Here is a 25,725-nt window from a genome sequence, read left to right on the forward strand (position 1 = left end):
CTCACCAGGGGAATGGGACGCAAGCACTCTCCCGAAGAGCGGTCTGATTGGAAGAGAGGGAAAGCTCGTAGCCAATTACAATGGGCTCCGTCCAATTCGCCCGCAAAAAGGTTAGAAACGTATTCCTGGATTTGTCCAATCAGAAAGCAGTTTCCCTGGGACTTAGAAGAGGTGTGTCACCTGTGAGCTTGGAAGTTTTTTGAAAGAGGAGCCACCCTCCGGAGAGTAGGGATGGTGACACAGGGAGGAGCCAGGCCTTAACTCTACACAGGACGATTCTGATTGGTTAACATGGACTACCAATCTTCTCAGACCATAAATGACTTGGCACTTTTACCTTTTTGGTTTCCGTGTGTTCTTAAAAACCAAACATTTTCTCATGGTCCGCAGAAGACTGTATGATCTGGCCCCTGTTTTCCTCTCTAATCTCACACCTCCACTCTCCTTTTGTCCCTCTCAGTCACTTCTCTTCGGCCAAACTAGCCTCCTTGCTGTTCCTTGAGCTTGACGTTCCTACCTGAGCGCTTTTGCCTTTCTTTATCTCCCTGTTTCCTATGCATCACCCCAAGTTCTTCCCATAGCTAACTCCTTCTCAACGTTCAGGCTTCAGCTCAAATGCCATCTCCTCAGAGAAGTCTTCCTAGATATCTCAGAATATTGAGGGGTGACATTTATGTATGATGTCACTGTGTGGAGCTGTCATTGGATAGCGGTTACACATGGAGTGGTAGCTGTGACTTGTGAGGGTTTCCCCTGGTACTTGGGCCATCTGGTATTTATCTGTGACATTATTGCCTAGGTCAGTGTCAGAGGATGATGTCAGAGGTCAGTGAGAAGGAACTATGCTGGCCCTATTTTACCATTGGGGTTTCCCCTGTGGGTCAGCAATAAAGAATCCGCCTGTAAAGCAGGAGACAGGCGATGCAGGTTCGATCAGGGAATGTCAACCCACTCCAGTATTCTTGCTGGAAAAATCCCATGGACAGAGGAGCCTGGCAGGCTACAGTACAAAGGGATGCAAAGAGTCAGACATGACTGAGCATGCATGCATGCATATTTTATCACTACAACTGGAGTTTCTTTTTGGATGGGGAGGGGGGGAATGGTGGGCTAATTTATTCAATTAATTTTCCCTCTGAAAATAGCAACATTGGATAAAATATAAAAAAATATGCTCTGAGAAACACCAAATCTTAAAAACCTGGGGGAACTCCTAGGCCAATTATTATGTGAAAGCTGGTAACCAGATATTTAACAGGAAGATTGGAATATTGGAGTATCAAAGCTATTATGACTTGAGGGTTTTGGCCAATGTTGAACCTGTGGATTTCAGTTCTCTAGCCACATAGGGCAAGAGGGACAAAAATAAAAGTCCAGGGCCTATCCAAAGTGGGGAGCCTAACAGAAGACTCTCCTCACATTAGGCTTAAGGGTTTCACCCTTGTGTTTGTGAACATGCTACACATCCTACACCTCCAACCTGAAGGGAGTTAAGAAAAGGTTCCCTTGATACTGAGCAGAACAGGTTTAATTTTTAATATTAATTATTTTCATTTATTTTGGCTGTGCCAGGCTTACTTGCAGCACACAAGATCATCAGTCTTCATTGCAGCTTGTAGAATCTTTTAGTTGTGACTTGCAGGATCTTTAGCAATTGCAGCATGCAAACTCTTAGTTGTGGCATTTGGGAACTAGTTCCCCAAAGACTGGGCCCCCTACAATACGAGTTCAGAGTCTTAGCCACCAGCCCACCAGAGAAGTCCCTGAGTAGAACAGTTGAAGGAAAAGGAGCAGGGAATATTTTAAAAACCCTTCTTTAGGGAGTTGAAAACATTGATGAGTACTTTTGTGTCCCAAGGAATAGCGTCTGGTAGCCCAAGAATTCTCAAGCCATGAACTGGGAACCCAGTTTGAAGTGATAACTGGATTGCCCCTAATTATCACTGGAAGTGATTGGTAATGCCCCCAAACCTTGGACAAAAGCAAATGAGAAGTCTTTCTGAAGAGGGCACATTTCTCTTTGCCTTCAGGGAAGCACCACAAATAATTTTTCATGACCACCAGCACACAGTCAGAGATAACCAGGAACCCAAGACTTCACGAAGAAAAATACAAATACAACACATGGGAGGAACCGATCAACACAGACTTCAGGTATTATAATTCACAGACAGGTTTTAAAAACTTTTGCACACAAGACTTAAAGTTAGATAATAGCTACAGGAAGCAGAAAATTAATTTTTTAAAAAACATAGAAAATTTGGAAAGGAACCAAACAGGACTTCTGGAAATATCACCTGCTACTCCCATGAAGAATCAGCCACTGATCTCTGACACATGGCCTGGCAACAGGAGATGCTATTTGGTTGGCAAACTGTTTGGTCCAGCAAATAGACCTTTCTCACAAGAGATTAGTAAGTTTCTGCCATCAGGGAGCCTGGGGTAAAGAGTTGCCATATGAGGACACTTATCATTGCCCGGTGACACTTTTTTGGCACATAACTCTGAGTTCCTCAGGGTTTGTCCTATTTCTTCACCTTTGCTCTGTGAAATTGAACATATTTATTTAATGAGCACCTGCAGATTATTTGCTGTATGTTAGGAGTTATTTCCTAACGGCTTTATTAACCAATTCATTCTCATCTAATTATGGGAACTGAAACAGAGAAACAAAGTAACTTGCTTAAAATGATTTAGCTAATAAATGATTGGAATCCAGCCCCTTACTCCATTTTTTGATCTTACCTGCTGTATTAGTTTGCTAGGGCTTCCATAACAAAATACCATGAACTGGGTGACTTCAACAAAAGACATTTATTTTCTCACAAATTTGGAGGCTGCAAGTCCAAGATCAAGGTGTCTTTAGATTTCCTTTCTTTCGAGGCCTCTTTCCTTTCCTGAATTCAGTATGCCAGCAAATTTGGAAAACTCAGCAGTGGCCACAGGACTGGAAAAGGTCAGTTTTCATTCCAACCCCAAAGAAAGGCAATGCCAAAGAATGTTCAAACTACTGCACAATTGCACTCATCTCACACGATAGCAAAGTAATGCTCAAATTTCTTGTTGAAGCCAGGCTTCAACAGTATGTGAACCATGCACTTCCAGATGTTCAAGCTGGATTTAGAAAAGGCAGAGGAACCAGAGATCAAATTGCCAACATCCGTTGGATCATCAAAAAAGCAAGAGAATTCCAGAAAAACATCTACTTCTGCTTTATTGATTATGCCAAAGCCCTTAACTGTGTAGATCACAACAAATTGTGGAAAATTCTTCAAGAGATGGGAATACCAGACCACCTCACTCTTGAGAAACCTGTATGCAGGTCAAGAAGCAACAGTTAAAACCAGACATGGAACAACAGACTGGTTCCAAATCGGGAAAGGAGTACATCAAAGCTGTATACTGTCACCCTGCTGATTTAACTTATATGCAGAGTACATCATGAGAAACGCTGGGCTGGAAGAAGCACAAGCTGGAATCAAGATTGCCCAGAGAAATACCAATAACCTCAGATATGCAGATGACACCATCCTTATGGCAGAAAGTGAAGAGGAACTAAAGAGCCTCTTGATGAAAGTAAAAGAGGAGAGTGAAAATGCTTAAAATGCAACATTCAAAAAACTGGGATCATGGCATCCACTCCTATCACTTCATGGCAAACAGATGGGGAAACAATGGAAACAGTGGCTGACTTTATTTGGGGGGCTCCAAAATCACTGCAGATGGTGACTGCTGCCATGAAATTAAAAGACACTTGCTGCTTGGAAGAAAAGCTACGACAACCTAGACAGCATATTAAAAAGCATAGACATTACATTGCTGACAAAGTTCTAGTCGAAGCTATGGTTTTTCCAGTAGTCATGTATGGATGTGAGAGTTGGACTATAAAGAGAGCTGAGCACCGAAGAATTGATGCTTTTGAACTGTGGTGTTGGAGAAGACTCTTGAGAATCCCTTGGACTGCAAGAAGGTCCAACCAGTCCATCCTAAATGAGATCAGTCCTGGGTGTTCATTGGAAGGACTGATGCTGAAGCTGAAACTCCAATACTTAGGCCATCTGATGTAAAGAACCAACTCATTGGAAAAGACCCTGATGCTGGGTCTTTTCTGGCAATTTGATCTCTGGTTCCTCTGCCTTTTCTAAAACCAGCTTGAACATCGGGAAGTTCACGGTTCACGTACTGTTGAAGCCAAGATTGGAGAATTTTGAGCATTACTTTACTAGCGTGTGAGATGAGTGCAATTGTGCAGTAGTTTTGAGCATTCTTTGGCATTGTCTTTCTTTGGAATTGGAATGAAAACTGACCTTTTCCAGTCCTGTGGCGACTGCTGAGTTTTCCAAATGTGCTGGCATATTGAGTGCAGCACTTTCACAGCATCATCTTTCAGGATTTGAAATAGCTCAACTGAAATTCCATCACCTCCACTAGCTTTAAGGAAGTCAACCCTGAATATTCATTGGAAGGATTGATACTGAAGCTGAAGCTCCTATACTTTGGCCACCTGACGCAAAGAACTGACACATTGGAAAAGACCCTGAACCTGGGAAAGACTGAGGGCAGGAGAAGAAGAGGGCGACAGAGGATGAGATGGTTGGATGGCATCACCGACTTAATGGACATGAGTTGAGCAAACGCCAGGAGATAGTGAAGGACAGGGAAGTCTGGCATGCTGCAGTCCATGGGGTTGCAAAGAATCAGACATGACTTAGCAACTGAACAACAACAATATTTAGTGAATATAAGAAAATGAAAACTGTGATTTTTGTGATGATTGCTTTGGATGAGGCTAACATAGGCATTTAAGAAAAAACAAGGAGAATATTTAAAGTGAAATCTAAAAAAAAACAAACAAACAAAAAAAAAATAAAGTGAAATCTATGGTAGTCCACTTGTAGGAACATATGACCATGTTCATGGGAGAGATCGTTTTTTAAATTAATTTTTGGCTGTTCTGGGGCTTTGTTGCTATGTGCAGGCTTTCTGCAGTTGTGGTGAGCGGGGATTACTCTCTACCTGTCCCGCGGAGGGCTTCTCATTGTGGTGTCTTGTTGCGCAGCACAGGCTCTAGGGAGAGGGGGCTCAGTAGCTGTGGCTCACAGGCTCCAGAGCACAGGCTCAGCAGTTGTGGCTCAGGCTCTTAGTTGCTCCTTGGTATATAGAATCTTCCTAAACCAGGGATTGAACCTGTGTTCCCCTCATTGGCAGGTGGATTCTTAACCTCTAGACCACCAGGGAAATCCCATGGGAGAGAGATCATGATTCTTGGCCACCTCCATGGTTCGCCTCTCCCTCCCAAGCACGTCCCAACTCTTCATTGTGACCCAAGTATACTTCTTTGAAACATCACACCTTGTAATTAAATAATCTTTTAAAAGACTTAATGTCTGTTTGCACCCCCTCCACCAACTTAAGGGAAAAGACCACTGTATTCCCCGAGCTATTATAGAACTTCAGTTCAGTTCAGTTCAGTTGCTCAGTCGTGTCTGACTCTTTGCCACCCCATGGACTGCAGCACGCCAGGCCTCCCTGTCCATCACCAACTCCAGGAGTTTACTCAAACTATGTCCATTGAGTCGGTGATGGCATCCAACCATCTCATCCTCTGTCATCCCCTTCTTCTCCCGCCTTCAATCTTTCCCAGAATCAGGGTCTTTTCCAATGAGTCAGTTCTTCGCAGCAGGTGGCCAACATATTGGAGAACTTGGTACATAATAAGTCTCCAATGAGGGGCTGATGGAACATAAAGGAAGATGATAGAGAGGTCTGTTTGTGATGGGGGATCCAAAGGAGGCAGGAGGATCCCTGGGAGACCAGGATGGGTTTCCTGTGAGGTTGGGCTGGGAGGGTTGCTGAGGTGGGTATTGGGGGTTTATATAACAGAAATGGGATCCTCCAGAGCCAGGGATGGAGGCCTGTGTGAAGAGAAAATGGAGGTTCCCAAAAAGTGGAAGTGGGGGGTTATGTATCAGTCAAGGGGAATCTCTGAGATGATGGGGGCTTAAGACCAGGCAGAGAGGAGATTCATGTGGGGAGAGGCCAGTGGCTCCCAATACGTCGAGATGGTGGTTAGTGTGGGAAGGGGAATAAGAAGTCTATGACAAGGGACAGGACTCCATGTTGCACAGTTGGCCAGTAGTCCTGTATTAGGTGGAGATGGGGGTCCTTGCAACCAAGTTGGGTGGTCCAGATGGGATAGGAATAGGGGTTGGTGTTGCAAAGGTGGGGATACCGTGTACTATGCAAGTGTTCGGTCCATGTTGCAGAGTTGTGAGGTGGCACGCAGTGGGACAGAGGTCTGTCACGAGAGCTGGGAGTCAGTCCGGTGAGGGGGACAGGGGTCTAGAAAACAAGGTTTGGTGGCGCCTCTCTACGGCAGAGATGGGATTGGGGGGGGGGGGTCAAGTGAGGCCGGGATAGAAGTCCATGTGCACCGCTGACAGGGTCATCAAGGCGGGGTGGGAGAGTCCTGGTATCCTGGGGGTCCCACGGGTCATTCCCGGCTTTCCGGGATGGTGAGGGCGGCTCGGCGGCGGCTCCCGGGCGCCCCCTGGCGGATTCGATCCCGCCGCCGCCGCTCCCACAATGCTTGCGTAGCCCGGCTTCGGGCTTCAGCAGCAGCGGCGGCTCCAAAATGGCGCAGACTATCTTCGAGGCCCTGGAGGGTGAGCGGCGGCGGGGCCGGGGGAGGCGGCTGTTCCGCGTTGTGCCCCCTCCCGCCGCGAACCCGCCGCGAACCCGCCGCGCCGGGCCCAGGGCGCGTGGCGGCCGCGGGGCGGAGGGCATCGGGACCGGAACAGCCGCGGAGCGGGAGGGGCACAGACGGGAACAGCCGCGGGAGCCGAGGCCCGGCGGGGGTGGGGGACCGAGGGGCCTGAACAGTCGCGGAATTGAGGCTCAGTGGGGCGGGGGGGGGAGCTTCTCGGGAATGGAACAGCCGCGGAAGCCGAGGCCCAGCGGAGTGGGGGGGCCACGGGACAAGAACAGCGGGAGAGGGAAGGCCCGGGGGGGTGGGGCACCAAGACCGGAACAGCCTGGGAGGGCTGGAGCCGCGGGGAGGGGCGGCCCGGACCGGAACAGCTGCAGCCGCCAGGGCCCCGGGCCGGCGCGCGAGCTGGGCGCGGGGAGCAGTGTCCTGGAGGGAACAGCCGGGGGTGGGGTGCAACCAGGCCTGGAACTGTGGGGTGAGCTAGGCTGCCCCGTGGATGCGAGGCTTGGGAAGGGCTGCACCCAGTGGAACATGGGGATTTTCCAGGCAAGAGTACTGGAGTGCGTGACTAATACCCTTCTCCAGGGGATCTTCCCCACCCAGGGATCTAATCTGGGTCGCAGAGATTGTGGGCAGATTCTTTACCGACTGAGCCATTAGGGAAGCCCCTGAAGAACTTGCATTGAGCACCAACTGTGTGATTTGTGCTTTGCCATAGTGTCTCTAATTCGGACCAGGAAAGGATTGATGCCACCCGAAAGCAGCAAACATTGGGTGCCTACTTTGTGTACCTTTCTGGGGTGCAGGGTCTTAAAAACCCAGATCAAGAAAGGATGGATGCCAACGGTGTGGTTGGCCGGGTTACCGAGTCCCCAGACCCAAACCAGCAAACACTGGGCACCTGCTGGTTATCCTGTGCTCTGTCAGATCCTCGCACGTGAATGGCCCTCAGGCTCTGGGAATTGTGAGCTTTGGAGCCAGGCAAAGGCAGAGGTCTCAGACCATAAAGAATCTGCTTGCAATGCGGGAGACCTGGGTTCACTCCCTAGGCTGGGAAGATCCCCTAGAGGAAAACATGGCAACACATTCTGGTATTCTTGCTTGGAGACTCCCCATGGACAGAGGAGCCTTGGCGGGCTACAGTCCATGGGGTCGCAAAAAATCAGACAGGACTGAGCGACTCCACACAGCACAAAGGTAAAGAACCTCCATGTGCACTTGCTGGGAGCTGGAAAGGAAGTCTTGGAGAACTCAGAGCCGGGCACAGAGGTGATGCAGGGGCGATACAGATCCAAGAATGCTCTTAGAGGAATGAGATGAGCACACACGTAATCAGAGTGCAAACTGAAAGTAGGCTGGACTCGTGGTGTGTGGCTGAGGCTTTGAGTCCTACAAGTCCTCAGGAAGTCTCAGTCGCGTGTCTTTTAACTTTTGGAGGATCAAAATTCTTTCCCCGAAACCTCCCTAAAGGTTAAGTTTTAGGAATACTCATTGGTGAGGGACCCAGAAATTATATAATTATAGAAAAGATAATCAGTAAAAGAGGACAACCTCAGCTGGCCTTCAATGCTGTGATGGGAGGGCCAAGTCAGTGGATGAGAGGCCAGTAGGATGAGGTGAGGTCTACTTCCCCTCTAGGTTCAGGGACTCCCTCAGTGTTCGAATTTTCACTACAAGAATGTGTGTATTTTTGTGTGTGTTTTAAAAAAAACAATTTTGCTTTTGGCTTTGTTATTTATTACTTCGCCTTTGCGCTGGGTCTTTGTTGCTGCACAGGCTTTCTCCCGTTGCAGCAAGCAGGGGCCACTCTAGCTGTGGTGCACATGCTTCTTATTGCCTTGGCTTCTCTTGTTGCAGAGCACAGGCTCTAGAGTGTTCAGGCTTCAGGAGTTGCAGCTCTAGGGCTCAGTAGCTGTGGCTTACCGACTTAGCTGCTCCAGAGCATATGGAGTCTTCCCAGACCAGGGGTTGAACCTGTGTCCCCTGCATTGGCAGGTGGATTCTTAACCACTGGACCACCAGGGAAGTCCTGTTTGTGTCTGTGTACTGAGTAATGAAGAAAATAAAGGAAAAATCAGTTCCTTGGACTGTGTGATTATGCTGGGGTTGAAGAAGGGGAGCAGAACTATGGGGATCCAGAGGTGACCCAGGCAGTGGGAACTGCAAGTCTAAAATGCCTTGGGGTAAGAGAGGTCTGGGGTTCACAGAAGTCATGTGAGCAGCTGGAGATGATGCTTCTGAACTTAATCTTGGCATCAGTATGGAGCTAAGAAGGAGTTTTCAGCAGGGGGGCTGCACAAGCTAATGTATGTTTTATAAAGTTCACCCTGGCTGCCCTGAGAACAGACAGGAGGGGCCAGAGTGGCAGCAGGGAGCTGAGACCACGGCAGCTGTCCTGCTGAGAACTAATGGTGGCCTGGGCCCCGAGGACAGCTGGGGGATGGAGAGAAAGTGGATCTGAGAGATCTTTGGGAGACAGACTAGGCTAGACTTCCTGAAGGGCTAGATATCAAGGTGGGAAGGGAGATAGGTTAAGGAAAGAATCAGGGGTTGTCTCAGGGGCTTTGACAGGGTGGGCGGTGGTACCCTATTCTTACTGATGAGGATTACTAGGAGAGGAACAGACTCAGGGGTGAGGAACCACACATTTAGTTTGAGTTTTAGATTTGTTGTTCTTCAGTTGCTAAGTTGTGTCGGACTCTTTGCAACCCCATGGACTGCAGTATACCAGGCTTCCATCTCTTTCAGTATCTTCTGAAGTTTGTTTAAACTCATGTCCATTAAGTCAGCAATGCCATCCAACCATCTCATCCTCTGCCCTCTTCCTCTCCTGCCCTCAGTCTTTCCCAGCATCAGAGTCTTTTCTAATGAGTCAGCTCTTCACATCAAGTGGCCATAGTATTGGAGCTTCAGCTTCAGCATCAGTCCTTCCAATGAATATTCAGGGTTGATTTCCTTTAAGATTGACTCATTTGATCTCCTTGTTGTCCAAGGGAATCTCAAGAGTCTTCTCCAGCACGGTAGTTCAAAAGCATGAGTTATAGAGGCGTAGGCAGGCAGCATTTTTATCAAGCACTTTATTTTTTTAGGGCACTTTTAGGTTTACACAGTTGAGAGGAAGATGCAGAGACTTCTTTGATCTTACACATTCATAACTTCCCCTTTAATCAACATAACTCACCAGAGTGGTACAGTTGTTACCAAGAGTGAACCTGCACTGATGCATCATAAGCACTCAAAGTCCATCATTTATCTTTTTTTAAAAAAATTATTTATTTTTGGTTCTACTGGGTCTTCACTGCTGCACGTGGGCTTTCTCTAGTTGTGGCGAGTGGGGGCTGCTCTTCATTGTGGTGAACAGGCTTCTTATCGTGTTGGCTTCTCTTGTCGCCAGCACAGGCTCTAGGCTCTCAGGCTTCAGTAGTTGTGGGTCATGGCCTCTAGAGCTCCGGCTCAGTAGTTGTGGCCCACAGGCTTAATTTCCCCTTGGCTTGTGGGATCTTCCCGGACCAGGGATTAAACCCGTGTCTCCTACATTGGCAAGCAGAGTCTTACCCACTGGACCAACCAGGGAAGTTCCCATCATTTATCTTAAGTTTCACTCTTCGTGTTGTACATTCTACTGCACAGCTGTATAATGACATATCTACCATTATTATATTAGCATATAGAATATTTTCACTGCACTAAAAATTCTCTGTATTCTGCCTGTTCATCCGTCCCCCCACCCCCACCCTGGCAACCACTGATCTTTTTATTGTCTCCACAGTTTTGACAGGCAGTATTTTTCTTTTTTTTTTCATTTAATTTTTTTAATTTTGGCTACACGGATCTTCATTGAAATGTGTGGGCTTCTCTAGTTGCGGCCTGTGGGATGTTAGTTCCCCAACCAGGGATTGAACCCACATCCCCTGCATTGGAAGGGGGATTTTTAACCTCTGGTCCACCAGAGACGTCCCAGGCACTACTTTTTTAAATTAAACTTTTTATTTTGAAATCTTTTTGTTTCTGTAGCTTCACGTGCAGATGTAGAAATAATACCGGAGATTCTGTTTATCCTTTACTTGGTTTCCCCCAATGTAACATCCTGTAAAGCTATCCTATAATACTACAACCAGTGGCTCTACAGAACCATCCTTTCACTGCAAGATGTTGCTCTTTTTATAGCCACATCCACCCCTTCCCCTGCTCCCCATCCCCCATGTCTGGCACCCTGATCTGTTGTTCTCTGTTCTCCATTTCTTTCTTTTTTAAATTGGGGGAAAATTGCTTTACAATGTTGTGTTGGTTTCTGCCATGTGACAACACAAATCAGCCATGATTATACATATATCTCCGTTTCTAAAATACTACCATTTCAAGAGTGTCATGTAATTAAAATCATAAAGTATCTAACCTCTGAGAATGGCTTTTTTCACACATTGTAATTCCCTGGGATTCACCCAAGTTGTGTCTTATATCAATAGTTTGGCCCTTTTTACTGAGCGAGGCTCTGTGGTGTGGATGAACTGCAGTTTGTTTAACTGTTCACCGCCTGAAGGACATCTGACTTGTTTCCAGTTTTTTACTGTTATGAATAAAACCGCTATAAACGTTCACAAATGCTGATGTGCAATTTCGCATCATGAGCGAAGATTTACTGAACCTCAGAATGGTTTGACACTCAAGATAATAGGGAGAACTTGATGAGGGTGAGTGAGGATTCTCAGGGAGAGTGGAAGAGTGAGAGGCGAGAGAGAGCCAGACAGAAGGAACCCTTCAAAACAGAAATATGTAGGAGACAGACAGGAGAAGAAGGTGAAGGAGGCAGGGAAGTAGCAAGTGGAAAGATGGGCGAAGACCCAGGAAGTTGGCGCCCTGGAGCCTTGGAAGAGGGTGTTTCAAAAAGGAACGTCCAGTGCTGCCGGCTGCTCTTTGGTGATTCTGGTGGACTGATGGGGGCTTAAGCCCCCCTGGAGTGGGTGGAGGAGGATTGCAAAGTGGCCAGAGAAGATGGAGGGTGTAGACAACTCTCAGTGGATGCTTGATGTTGAAGGGAAGAGAGATGAGAACATGGGTTCGATGGAGGCTGTCTAGAGAGACCTGAATGTGTGTAGCCGCTGATGAGAAGGAGAGGTTGTGGGCACAGTGTGAGAGGGGCCAGCTGGTGGAGAGTGGCTTCTGCAGGAGCCAGAGAGGATGGAGAGAAGGCTGGCCTCAGGAGGTGCACAGCCCATACCATCACAGGGAGAAGTATGGATTCAGTCTGACCGCAGGATCAAATGGTTTTCAGTGAGGGGCTGGGGTAGGTGTCCAGGTCAGAGCTGAGAGGTGGACTGTGAGGATGGAGAGAAAGAGGCAGCCCTCTGGGTTATTTGGGAGGGAGGTTGCCTTGGGGGCCACTTAGGTGTGAGGGGGCCTGTCCTCCAGCTGGTGACTCGGCTGGACAGTGTACTACTGAGAATCGCAACAGTGAGAGCTGATTGGAAAACGGAAGTGTAGTCAACTTCTCAAGAACTGCCCCCAACCCCTGACCCAAACTCAGGTTGCGCTGTTTATTGAGGACCTGAAAAAAGAAGCACACATTAGAAAACAGGAGAAGCCCAAGTACAAACAGACTTGTGGCATTTGTGGGGTGTGGTTGGGGAAGACTCAGTAACATGATTTCCAGAGGGGTTATTGCCCTTTGGATTAGATTCATCCACGAGTAAGAGAGAAGCCCAACCTAGCAGTGGCTTAAACAGGCTAGAAGTTTATTTCTCTCGTGCAGGAGTCCAGGAAAAGGCCCCCTACAGCTGTGACAGTGGCCGTGCTCTACCAGGTCCCCAGAGGCCCAGGATCTAGCCAGTTTTTTGCCCTGCAGTGCCTAGGGCCTGGCCCTTGTCCTCATGATCTGGGATGGCGGCTGGACTTCCCACCATCATCTTCTTGTTCTAGGAAGCAGGATGGAGGATCAGACAAAGAAGGAGGTCTCCTACCAGGTAGTTTTTAAGAAAACTTCCCCAAAACTCCTATTGGCCAGAACTTAGACATTCGCTAGCTGCAAGAGTGGCTGGGAAATGTTATCTTTCTTTTGGGGCCATGTTTCTAGCCCCAAATATTGGGTTCTGTTATAGTAGAAGCAGGAGAGACTGTATATCAGGCCGTGGCCAACCACTTTTGCCATCGGGGCCTTGCAGCGGGTCTGGCTTTTAAGGGTGAAGTCACAGCAGGATGCTGGGTTCACCTTCCAAAAAGACTGCTTTTCTTTCTTCAGGAATGGACAATCAGACTGTCTTGGCCGTCCAGTCGTTGTTGGATGGCCAAGGAGCAGTTCCTGATCCAACTGGCCAGAGTGTCAGTGCACCCCCTGCTATCCAGCCACTGGGTAAGTATCTGATCAGGTTCATCAGTGGGAAGGGTAAGGGGCTTCCTGTGGAAAACAGGTGAGGCTGATGAGGGGTGTGGGAGTGAACTGCCCACTGTGGTCCCCAGGTTGTCCTCCGATGTCTGAACCCTCTCCCTTTCCTCCCAGCCTGGATCTTCAGGCTCAGACCTTTCTCTGCTTAGCTCTGAGGCCACTGGTTCTCAATCCCTTAGTAAGTGTAGGGATCATGACAGAGAATGACTAGGAGCCCTGATGTTTGTGCCTTTGACCCAAAGTAGTTCCTCAGCCTCCTCACTGTGAGACTAAACATGAGTCTTTCCAATTTACAACTCAGGCTCTTGAGACAAGAAGAGGGCTTTCGTTAGAGCCCTGTGTGAGTCTGTGTGTTCATCTATTCATGCTACAAAGATTTTTGAGTACTTGGGAACCATGCTGGGGAAAGAGAGATATGCACCTAGTTTGAATCCATGCTCCTGAAGTTTGGCTCTGTGACCTTGGGCAAATGAGTTAACCTCTCTGTGCCTCAGTTTCCACGTATGTACAATGAGGATGGTAGTCCACCTCATAGTAATCTTGTGAGGGTACTTGGGATTTGGTTTTAGCTGTTGTAAATAAGAAATGCAAGTTTCTTGTAATTTGTGCACGATTAACGTTTCTCTGTGGTATGAAGTCCCAGTGACTCAGACCCCTTCTTCTGTATGGCTCTGCTGCTCTCAGCATGGGATCCAAGATGGCTGCTCCAACCTCCCACTTTCATTTCCACACTCTAGCCAATAGGAAGGGAGGAAAGAAAAGTGGAAGTCACACCCCTTCCTTTTAAGAGAAAATTGCAGGGACAGAATATTTCTTCTCTTATCCTATTGGTCGGAGTTTAGTCACTCCGACCAATGTTGATATGTCTAGCTGCAAAGAAGTCTAGGAAATAAGTTCTTTAACTAGATGGCCATGTTTCTCACTAAAATTTATATTGTTTAAGAAGGAAGAGTGAATACTGAAAATTTTAGCACAGTGCATAGCCTGTAGTGGGCCTTCTGTTATGGGTGGTGTTAACTGTAGCTAATCTTTCATTTAGTTCTGCATGCATTCAACAGACATCCACTGAAGTCTTCCTATGTGCCCAGAAAATATTGTAGTTATGGTGGTAAATAAGACATATTTCCTTCCCTTGCAAAATATGGTGGTGATGGGGAAAATGTGATGAGAGGTTTGCTCAGAGGAAGGAACTGTGAACATTGCTTTAGGAGGGCTGCCTGGAGGAGGTGACATCTAGGCTGAGCCTTGCAGAATGAGTCATTCTGGGAGAGGCAGCTTGGCAGGGGGAGCAGGGGATACAGGGGCACCCAGGAGTGTGATCATGCAGCCCATTTGGGGACTGGTGAATAAATAAATTCAGGCAGGATAAAGATTCTGACTGTCTCAACCTTGAAGCGAAGCCACCTTACTATTTCCTGATTTCTCATTTTTTTGATACCTGTGTGAACCTCGCTGGATATTCCTGAAGGTGCTGATGTGATTTGAAAGCTCATGGGAGGCACAGAGTTGATGCTTGACCCTCAAGCACTGAGTGATGGAATGCCATTAGTTTGCCTTTCTCATGGTCCAGCCATGGGCCTCCCATTTCTCACTGATGCCCTCTCCTTTTTTTGTTGCTTTTTTCCATTATTTCTCTCCTTCTGCTACCCTGCGGGTGTGACCCTTAGATGATGAGGATGTCTTTCTCTGCGGGAAGTGTAAGAAGCAGTTCAACTCGCTTCCAGCGTTTATGACCCACAAGAGGGAACAGTGCCAAGGGAGTGCCCTGCCCCTGGCCACAGTCTCACTGGCCACCAACAGCATCTACACACCTTCAGCAGCACCCTCAGCCATCCAGCAGGCCCCGCCTCCTCCCAATCGCCAGGTATTCATTCATTCGTTTCGTTCATTCAGCTTTCAAGTCTTTTTTGAGCACCCACTGTGTGTCATGCTCTGTGTGGGCACCAGGGGTACAGGAGTGGACAAACAGATCAGGTCACTGCTGCCGTGGCAAAAGGTAAGATAGACACCACCCAAAACACATGTTGAGATGGACTTCTCCCAGGACAAATGCAGAGGGGGGATACCAGGACAGGGCTGGGAGGTTTTGCCCTTTTGTATGTGATGCTCAATGGGATGAACTCTGAGAAAAGGTGACATTTGTGCAGAGACCTTGGGAGGTGAGAAATAGTCACGCAGCATCTTGGGGAAAGAGTGTTCTGGGGGCAGATCAGCAAGTGCAAAAGCCCTGAGGCAGGAGTGTGCTGGATTTATTCCAGGAACAGCAAGGAGGTGAGAGGGGCTGGAGCTGAGTGAGTGAGGAGGAGGGTAAGAAGTGATATGGTCAGAGAGGCAAGAGGGAGACCCTGGCAAATCGTGTAGCTTTTACTCTGCATGAGATCGGAGCCATGGGAGGGTTTTGAGCAGGAGAGGGATATAGTCTGATTTACGGAGAAGGAAATGGCAACCCACTTCAGTATTCTTGCCTGGAGAATCCCATGACAGAGGAACCTGGCAGACTACAGTCCATGGGGTCACAAGGAGTCGGACACGACTGAGCGACTGACAGCAACAGCAACAAATACTTCAGTTAGATCTGCAGCTGCTGTAGAGACCAGATTTTTTTTGTTGTTCAGGAAATAACTTTTTATTTTATATTGGAGTCCAGTTGATTAACAACATTGTGTTACTTTCAATACAGCAAAGTGATTCAGTTTTACATATACATTTATCTATTCTTTTTCAAATTCTTTCCCCATTTAGGCTGTTACACAGTACTGAGCAGAGTTCCCTGTGCTATAGGATAGGTCCTTTTTGATTATCCATTTTAAATATAGCAGTGTGTATGTGTCAATCCCAAACTCCTTAACTGTCCCCAACCCTTACCCCAACAGATTTTGATGAGAGTCAAGAGAAAAGTCCAGAGACCCATTGGGAGACTACTGTATAAATGCAGGAGTGGGCGGTGGTGGGTGGCTTGACCAGGATGGTAGCAGTGGAGTGGAGAGAAGGGATGAGACTTTAGAAATATTTTGAAAGTGGAACTGGCCGAGGCAGTGGCTGGATTGGATGTAGGGTGTGAGATTAAGAGGAGGCAAGTGTGCCCAGAGTTGGAGTTGCCATTAACTGAAGTGGGGAGAACACGGAGGAGATTTGGAGTTCAGCTGCTCATGTTGAATTTGAGACGCCCACTGGACCTTTAAGTAGAGGCGATGAAAATGCAGACAGATAGACAAGTCTAGAGGTCAGGTAACCACGCTGGGGGTATCTGGAGAAGCTTCCAGAGTCCTCAGTCAGGAACACAGTCCTAGAGCAAAGACACCGTGGATGGGAGCTCAGAGGGAGTAAAGAATCCCCATAAAGGAGGCTGGGCTTGTCCCAGGATGCCAGGTCATGGGGTTAGATTTCCCTTTAACTTCCTCTTATCTCTTTCTTCCTCTAAAATGAGGGGTCTCCAACTTCTGGGATCTAATGCCTGATGATCTGATTAATAATAATAGAAATAAAGTGCACAATAAATTTAAGGCTCTTGAATCATCCGAAACCAACCCCCTGCTCTGTACCTAGTCTGTGGAAAAATTGTCTTCCATGAAACTGGTCCCTAGTGCCAAAAAGGTTGGGGACTGCTGCTCTAAAACATTAATCTTCCCCCTGTGGTTGTATACACATAATTCTTGCCACCAGGATAAACACTTTCACCCCCAGATCCCTAGGACAGTGTGCACTGAAACTTTTCAAGTTACCACAGACACTTTCTAACACAGAACATAGTCGTTTTTCTCACTTCTTGATTATGAGTTTCGTTTAGTAGAAGATGTTCCTTCTTTCCTGACATCCTTTTTATTTTCAATAGAAGAGAGGGAAATTCTTCCAGTCCTGGGCAAGGAGAAAACCTTAGCACACAATCAGTTGGTTAGGGGCAAACCCAAATCCCTCTGCCTAAGTGAGCTGGATGGACGTGGAAATGATTTCCCATTTTTTTTGTCTCAGGCTAATGCATATGACATTGTAAAAATACGTGTCACTGTCTTTCCTGGTGGTGACATGGGGTGCGTCCCTAACCTTCCCAGGCTGTCCTTGCTTGGTTGAGGGCAAGGACTTCTGGTGGAATTGGGGGCTCATTTGCTGCTGTCCCCAGGGGTCCTATAGACAGGTGACTTAAGAAGATGCCAGAAAAGAAAGGCAACAAATAAACACAACACCCTTTGCATTTACAACGGGAAAGTCACTGCATGTTTGACACCATCTTGTAAGGTCTGCCATTCATCTTTGCTGTTAACCTGAGACCATATTATTATATTTTCACATACTTACTGAAGTACCCACAGGAGTTACATAGTAGTATTGTTTGGATTTTTAAAGATGATAATATATAATGTACCTATTATTATAAAATTTAATTTTCCATGCAGTACCTCTTACTTGCCTTCTATAGTATTCTATCCATGACTATATTACATGTTTTTAAATCTAGCCTCCTATTGATGGACATCAAGGTTATTTCCAGTTTGTCACTATTAGAAAAAAGGCTGTGCAGAGTACTCTTTTTTTTGTGGACTCCTTGTGAACAGGTATGAATGTTTCTCTAGGACAGAGGTCAGGAAAGGTTGCTGCTGGTTCATAGGTTATAGACATTGCGGGGAGGTGTAACTTATTCTCCTCGTTTGATAGATGAGGAAATGCAGATTGAGAGAGGTGGTGTGACTTTCCCAGGGTCATGTGACAGGGAGCAGTAGCAGAGGTGGAGATGGAATCTAGGTCTGTGGGACTCCAGACCCAGATCTTTTCTACCATGCCGTCTGCTTCCTTCCAGAACGTCAGACATGTTCTTTCCGTCTCTCTCTCACTGTCCAGATCTCCACGTACATCACAGTGCCCCCGTCCCCGCTGATCCAGACCCTGGTGCAGGGGAACATCTTGGTAAGCGATGACGTGCTCATGTCCGCCATGTCAGCCTTCACGTCCCTGGACCAGCCCATGCCCCAAGGCCCCCAGCCTGTGCAGGTAAGGAGGTGGCCAGTTTCTCACAGGATCTTGATTTTTGGTCTGCAGGTTGATTCCTGCAGATTCAGAATCTCGTAGAAAGAAAGGGGCTTGACCGCAGCTCTTCTTCAAGCTAAGGAGGACTGTCTGCTCTCCCTTGGCCAGCCCTTCTGTGGATGGGGAAGCTGATGTGTTCAGCTGGGACCCATAGCCTGACTTTGGGGTTTTATAGCCATAGTCCAGTTCTTTTGACTCGTACTTTTATTCTTTTTTTTTAAAAATTACTATATTTTTTAAAATTTTGTGTGTGTTGGGTCTTCATTGTTGTGCGCACAGGCTTTTCTCCAGTTTGGGAGATTGGGGGCTACTCTTGAGTCGCGGTGTACAGGCTTCTCATTGCAGTGGCTTCTCTTGCTGCAGAGCACAGGCTCTAGGGTGAGCAGGTTTCAGTAGATGCGGCTCGAGGACTCAGTAGTCAAGGTTCCTGGGCTCTAGAGCACAGGCTCAATAATTGGGGCACATGGGTTTAGTTGCTAAGCGGTATGTAAGATCTCCCTGAATAAGGGATCAAACCTCTGTCCCCTGCGTTAGCAGGTGGATTCTTTACCACTGAGCTACTAGAGAAGCCCTTCTATTTTTATTCTTTGTGGAAGTGTTCCATGTCCATTAGAAAAACCCTAGAAAGTACACAAAAGAAAAGTTTTGTTTTTTTTTTTAAGTTTATACTTAATATCGAAAGAGACAGGGCAACCGACTGACTGAATTTGCAATTCTTGGTTGGATTCTAATTAGGGTGTGGGGGTTTGCGGTGAGGGAAGCCTTAAAGGCCTTACTGGGACACTTAGGGAGATTAGAATATGGAGGAATTTGAATATTTTAGATAATAGTATTATATCTGTTCAATTTCCTGTGTGTGTTCATCAAATTGTTACATAGGAGGATGTCCTTGTTCTTAGGAGATGCATCTGAGTAGTTTTAAGGAATCAAGTGTCATGATGTTTGTAGCTAACTTTCAAGGGGCTTAACAGAACGCAGGAATATATGTGTGTATATGTACACACACACGTGTACTGCAGATGCGGCAAGATGGTAACACCTGGTGACTTAAATGAGGTAGAAAGAGCATTCATTGTATTCTGTTTGCAACCTTTCTGTAGGTTTGAAATTCTACAGAATAAAAACTGGAAAGTCAAACAAGCACTCTTACTCCCTCCACTGAGAGAAAACACTACCAAAATTTTGGTGTCTGGATTTCCTGACCTTCGAATGCAAATAGAGATAGAAATAGCTTTTTATATAAATATGTTTAAAATATACACATCTATATAAATGGATCTTATATGCACTGTTCTGGAACTTGCTTTTCTTACTTTGTTTGTGCACTCAGTTGTATCTGACTCTTTGTGATCCCATGGACTGTAGCCCACCAGGCACCTCTGTCCATGGAATTTTTCCAGGCAAGAATACTGGAGCCGGTTGCCACTTTCTACTCCAGGGGGTCTTCCTGGCCCAGTGATTGAACCTGAGTCTCTTCTATCTCTTGCGTTAGCAGGCGGATTCTTTACCACGGCACCACCTGGGAAGCCCTTTCTTACTTTGCTTTTTGTTTAACATCATTTTCTATCTATGCCTACAACCCTACATCAGTATTTACTGAAGTGTTCCTCGGAACAGTGGCTCCCTGGGATTTTCCAAGTAGAAAAAGGATCATTGGTCCAAGCAGCCTGAGGTGGAAGCATTGCACTTCTTCCCTTGCTCTGTCCCTGGGTTTTTCCTTCAGTAAATACTTCAGAAATACTTTTGATTTTGTCAACCCTGATTTTTCCCCCGACATATTTGACCATGGAGCCCAAGGAACAGCAGTTAAGAGAAGCCCTTTATTGAATACTGATCAGCATCACCAGTGTAACAGCCACAAAGGATTCTGTTCCATTCCAGGTGGGTGGACCATCCTGTCTTTAGCCAAACTTCCAGTGGGAGGACATGTCGTCGTTGCCAGTTTTTGCTATTATAAAAATGACAAGTAACATCTGTGTATGGTTATCTTTGCCTACCTGGTTGATTTTTTTTGTAGAATCAATTGCTAGAAGTCAGTGGCTGTGTTTCAAGGATCCACAGCCACCCACACATTTCGTGACTCTCTAGAAAGACTCCCAGGACTCAGGATGCTTGTGCTCTTGGCTGGTTTAATGTAGAAGGATACATAGCAGGACCAGCAAGGAAGAAAGACCCAGCCACTGGAGTCTGCAGGAAATCAGCGTTCTTCCAAGTCTCCAGCTTTCTTTGCCTCAGGAAAGTGGGGAGAGGCTGCTCGGGGGCATACGGCATCCTCCAGCAGTCAAGAGTGCCCAGAGTTTCTGCCAGGAAAGAACACCTCTGACTCTAAGGCCAGGGCTTCTGTTGAGGATGTCATGTAGGCTTCCAGCCACAGAGCACAATTCCAGATACCCAGGTGGGAAGGAGCTGTTCACCATAAATTACATTGTTGTGCAAACTGTCTAGGTAGTTGGACACTAGGGCCAGTGCCCCAGGTGGGCAGAACAGCCTTATCAACATAGGGAACCTGCAGGACTTCCCTACAGTCCAGTGATTAAGACTCCGAGCTTCCAAGACAGGGGGCATGGGTTTATCCCTGGTCCACATGACGCACAGTGCAGCCAAAACAAACAAACAAACAAAAAACCGGGGAACCTTCTACAAGGCAGGTTCCCAGATGCCAGTTCAGAGCCAGTCCTACAAGCAAGCCCTTCTAAAGACAGCAACATTAGGCCTGCTCTATGAGCTCATTTCTGCACTAGCTGGGCTATTTTTGCTGACTTTCATAGAGAAAAAGGACAGCAATACCAGACTGATGGCTCCTTGGAATTCTCCCATGATTTGGTTTCCATGCCTGCTCTCTGCCTTTTCCTCTCTTCTTCCCACATGGCTGGCTAAGGCAAGTGTCCTTCCCTGCTGATAAATCAGACAGCTGGTCTCAAGAGGCTGTGACAGTTTTTCTCTTGTGATTTCAGAGTAACCTGAATATGCATCCTGCACCGAACTACCTGGCCCAGCCGCCACCTCCTCCTCCGCCCCCTCCACCGCTGCCCCCGCCCCCACCCCCCCAACCCCCACCACCCCCACCCCAGAGCCTGGGCCCCGCTGGGCGTCCCAACCCTGGCGGGAATGGCGTGGTGGAGGTGTACAGCGCCGCAGCACCCCTCACCGGGAGTGGAACAGTAGAGATCCAAGCACTGGGAATGCAGCCCTACCCACCCCTGGAGGTGAGCAGACGCTGGGGCTCGGGGTGAAGGGGGGAAAGCTGGTCATAGTCGTCACGGGTAACCTGAGCCTTTTCTGATGCCAGAGATACTGTGGGGGCAAAACCAGCTCAAGCTATCATCCGTGTAAAAGTAAAATGCACCCCATGAGAAGGTGGAATGAAGCAGGGGTTGTAGCAGAAATACAAGCTGCCCTCAGGGAGCTCAGGACAGTCAAGAAAATACCTGCCTTTGGGGAAAGGATTCCAAAATTATATATGTGTCTCATATGTTTTAGCAAGCTAGGTGTATCAGTTAGCTATGGCTGTGTAAGAAATACAGTATATGGGGAAAGGTGTTTATTGTTCTCACGTCTATGGTGGTCAGCTTGGCAACTGCTGATCTTGGCCGGGTGCTCCCACACGTCTGCAGGTTGGCTGACTGGCTGCTGCTCTAGAATGGCCTGCTGCTGCTGCTAAGTCACTTCAGTCGTGTCCGACTCTGCGCAACCCCATAGACGGCAGCCCACCAGGCTCCCCCATCCCTGGGATTCTCCAGGCAAGAACACTGGAGTGGGTTGCCATTTCCTTCTCCAATGCAGGAAAGTGAAAAGTGAAAGTGAAGTCGCTCAGTCGTGTCCGACTCTCAGCGACCCCATGGACTGCAGCCTACCAGGCTCCTCCATCCATGGGATTTTCCAGGCAAGAGTACTGGAGTGAAGTGCCATTGCCTTCTCCGCTAGAGTGGCCTAGGGTGGAATAATCAGGTGGGGTGACCCAGCTCTCCTCCACGTATCTTTCCTTCTCAAGCAGGTTCCCCAGGCATAGTCTCACCACAGTGGTGGACGTGCAGTAATGCAAGCAGAAATGCTCAAGACTTCTGAGGCTTAGGCTTGTAAGTGACACAGTGTCACTTCTGCTGGTGAAAGCAGGTCACAAGGCCAGCTTAGGTTGAAGGAGTACGGAAATAGATGCCACCTCTCGATGAGAAAAATTGCAGGTCACACTGGAAAGGGCCTGGGTACCAGAAGAAGTAAAGAATCGAGGCCATTCAGTCAGTGTACAGGCATATCTGGCTTCATTGCACTTTGCAGATATTGTGGTTTTTGTCGAGCAAGTCTATCAGTTCCCTTTGTGTCTCTGTGTCAAAATTTTGGTAATCTTTACAACATTTCAACCTTTTTCATTGTTATTGTATTTGTCATGATGATCTGTGACTTTTGATGTTATTACTATTACTTGCTGAAGGCTCAGATGTGGTTGACATTTTTTTGGCAATAAAGTCAAAAAATTTTTCTTTAATTAAGATACATACATTTTTTTAGGATGTAATGCTATTGCATACTTAACAGATTACAAGATAGAGTAAACATAACCTTTTTTTGTAAACATAACTTTTTTTCATAAACATAACTTTTTTATGCACTGGAAAATTAAAAAAAAACACCTGTGACTTGCTTTATTGTGATATTCGCTTTATTGCAGTGGTCTATAACTGAACCCACAATATCTTCAAGGTGTGCCTGTGTCATATATACTATATTAATTCCCAGCTGAAGAGTTTTGAACTATAAGCGGTGTACTCTCAAGGCACTGAGACTTCAGAACCATGCCACGCTCAAGTGCTAGGGGGCATGGTTATAACAGAAGGAGCCTGCCTGCACCTGAGGTCACATTATCTCAGACTCACTCTAGAATCCAGTCGTACAGACATTCTGTTAGGTAGTCTCTCTGGAAAGAGAACTAGACTGGAGAAAAATTCCACCACCAGCCATGTAATGTTACACCCTGCAGGAGGATTTTCCCTACCCTGGGAGAATAAAGCAAGGACTTGGCTGAATTTTTAAAAAATTAATATATGTGTATGTATGGCTGAGTCCCTTTGCTGTTCACCTGAAACCCTCACAACATTGTTTGTTGATCAGCTATACCCAAATACAAAATAAAAAGTTAAGAATCTAACTGAGTCACCAATTGATCAGTAAATATGACTCGTAAATTTTGTATTTAAATATTTAAATAAATAAATATTATTTTAAAATTTAAAAATAATTTACCTAATGAGATGCTGCGAGGATGACGGTGGCCTCATAGACAGAGGGGCCAGCATAGGGATAGCTGCTGTTATTTATTTTTCATGTAGACAAAAAGTGCTCTCTGAAAACAGCCTAAATCGTCTTTGATTTCGCATCCTTGGCACCTAGCAGAGACCTGGCCTGTGGGACACCCACAGTTGGTATCTGAAACAGGGTGCTTTGACCTCAGTTTCAGAGAGGAGACTCTAGAATGGGAACTCCCCTTGTAGAGCTGTGAGGATAATGAGAACTAACCCAGTGGCAGTCATATCATTGCTCAGGAATGACCTGGATGGTGGGTGAATTCATTCACTGTGACAAATGTTGAGTGCTGTATTGGTCAGGAAAATTGAAACCACTCTAGGTATTTCTAACAGAGGGATTTCATACAGGAAGTTAAATCTGTAGGGCTGATGGAAGGGCTGGAGGAGTGAAAGGCAGGGTTGGCAAGAACCACTTGTTTTCAGGGTCACTGTTGTGGCTTGGCCCTTGTAACCAGGACACTGTACTTGGTGAGAAAACTGTAGGATTCTGTTGCTGAGGTTTCAGCTGCCCTGCCATCCTCGGGGCTGGTCCAAAACTCATGACTGCTAACCTGCCTGTCTCCCAGCATGGCTGCCAAGGAGAACAGTTTCTACCTCCCTTCCGCCTTCAAATCTCATGCAGATGCTTCTCATGGGCAGAACTTAATTTGTGTTCAGAACTGTGCTGGCAGGAGTACTTGAAAATGTGGTTTCAAGCTTGCCACCTCTGCATTTCAGGGGAGAGCATGGGCGGTTATAGGAGGTGCCAAAGGCTGACAGGCAAGACCTGGCAGAAGCACCTAGTGGTGCTGTATTAGATGCCTGAGACCTCCATAATTGAATTCATTCATTCAGCAAGTGTTTATTGAGTGCCCACTCTGTGCCAGGCATTGCTCTAGGCCTGGGAATAGAGGAAGAAACAAAAGCAGAGCAGAAGTCCCTGCCTGCATGAAACTAGGCAGATAATAGGGTAAGTAAGTAAAATGCATAATTTATTAGATAATGATGCATCTAAGGAGGAAAATGAAACAGAGGAGAGGAAGTGGCATTTTGGGTAGAGCAGCCCAGGAAGACCAATGAATGATAAGTAGATGAAGGAATAAATGAATTCTTTACAATACCCAGTGTCATGATGTCAGCTTAGTGGTCACTGAGTTTGGGTGGCTCAGAATTCCTTTGGTAATTTCTCGTGGCTTCAGTGTCGATTCCTAGTCAAGGGATGCCTGCTGGTGTGGCATCAGGCAGAATTGGTTAAGAAGTGGAGTTGCTGGTGAGGGCATAGACCCTTCTGATTTCCTAGTTCTCCTGTGCAAGAAGTCTACTACTAACAACAATAATAATGGCCATCACAACAGCTGATGTTGATTGGGTACTTACTACTTGCCAGGCCCTCTTCTAAGCTCTATCCTCATACAGGGTTGCTATAATTAGCAACCCATTTTACAGATGCAGAAACTGAAACAGAAGTTAAAAGACTTGCCCAAGGTCACTTAAATGATAAGTGGCAGAATCAGGATTTGAACCCAAGCAGCCTGGCTCCAAAGCTGCATCTAGCCTGCTGGCTTCATGGAGTTCTATTCAAAGGGGTCTTGGGAGTGAGTGAGGTGGAGGAGTTAGGGTGGTGATGTAGCTGTGGGGGCTGAGATCAGCCAGGGCCACAGTGAAGGTCCCACTACCTGGGGCAGCTCTTCCCCTCCCTTCCCAGGGCACTCTCCCTGACTCTGCTGTCCTTGTAGGTGCCAAACCAGTGTGTGGAGGCTCCAGTATACCCCACACCCCAGGTGTACAGTCCCGGCAAACAAGGATTCAAACCAAAAGGACCAAACCCTGCTGCCCCTATGACCAGCGCCACCGGGGGCACAGTGGCCAGCTTTGACTCCCCACCATCACTGAAGACCCGACGGACCAAAGGTTCCAGTGGACTCCCAGAAGGTGGGCACACAGCCTGTCATGGCATCTCTCCTCAGCATGGATGTACCTGTCCACAGGCTGCTTAGTTCCAGTCTTCCCTTTTGTGATAGTTAGGATTAAGTTTGGTTGCATGTAGTGGAAAATCCAAAATAAGAATGACTCCAAAATGGTAGAATTTTGTTGTTCTGTGCAAAACAAGTCCAGAGACAGGCAATATGGAGTTTGTATGCCTATATAATCACCAGGCACCCACATTTCTTCTATCTTTCTCCTCCACCATTCCTAAAACATGACTTTTGTTCTTAGGTGCCTCATTGTGTAAGATGGCTGCTGAAGCTCCAGTCATCAACTTTCATATTCCAAGCATCTGGAAGAAAGATAAAAGAAGCATCTCCCAGCTCCCAGAAGTTCTAAGCATGATGCTTTTG

At 46.9% G+C, this 25,725-nt stretch overlaps 1 protein-coding gene across 3 annotated transcripts in view; it reads left to right on the forward strand.

Annotated features, from left to right (window-relative positions):
* The first annotated feature begins 6,484 nt into the window (after window positions 1–6,484).
* ZNF341 (zinc finger protein 341) overlaps window positions 6,485–25,725 on the forward strand; it is a 40,436-nt gene continuing 21,195 nt past the window's right edge. The window contains exons 1-6 of one of the 3 annotated variants that reach the window (XM_055544794.1): window positions 6,485–6,665; window positions 12,945–13,055; window positions 14,756–14,952; window positions 17,922–18,071; window positions 21,062–21,313; window positions 25,123–25,318. In XM_055544794.1, coding sequence (XP_055400769.1) covers window positions 6,635–6,665; window positions 12,945–13,055; window positions 14,756–14,952; window positions 17,922–18,071; window positions 21,062–21,313; window positions 25,123–25,318 — 937 coding nt within the window. In that variant the 5' untranslated portion in view covers window positions 6,485–6,634. Of the gene's footprint in view, window positions 6,666–12,944; window positions 13,056–14,755; window positions 14,953–17,921; window positions 18,072–18,156; window positions 19,989–21,061; window positions 21,314–25,122; window positions 25,319–25,725 lie in introns of those variants that run through there. The other 2 variants (XM_055544797.1, XM_055544796.1) reach the window with 2 other exon arrangements.

Source organism: Bubalus kerabau, chromosome 13 (genome assembly GCF_029407905.1).
Source record: "Bubalus kerabau isolate K-KA32 ecotype Philippines breed swamp buffalo chromosome 13, PCC_UOA_SB_1v2, whole genome shotgun sequence".
Lineage (NCBI taxonomy): Eukaryota > Metazoa > Chordata > Mammalia > Artiodactyla > Bovidae > Bubalus > Bubalus kerabau.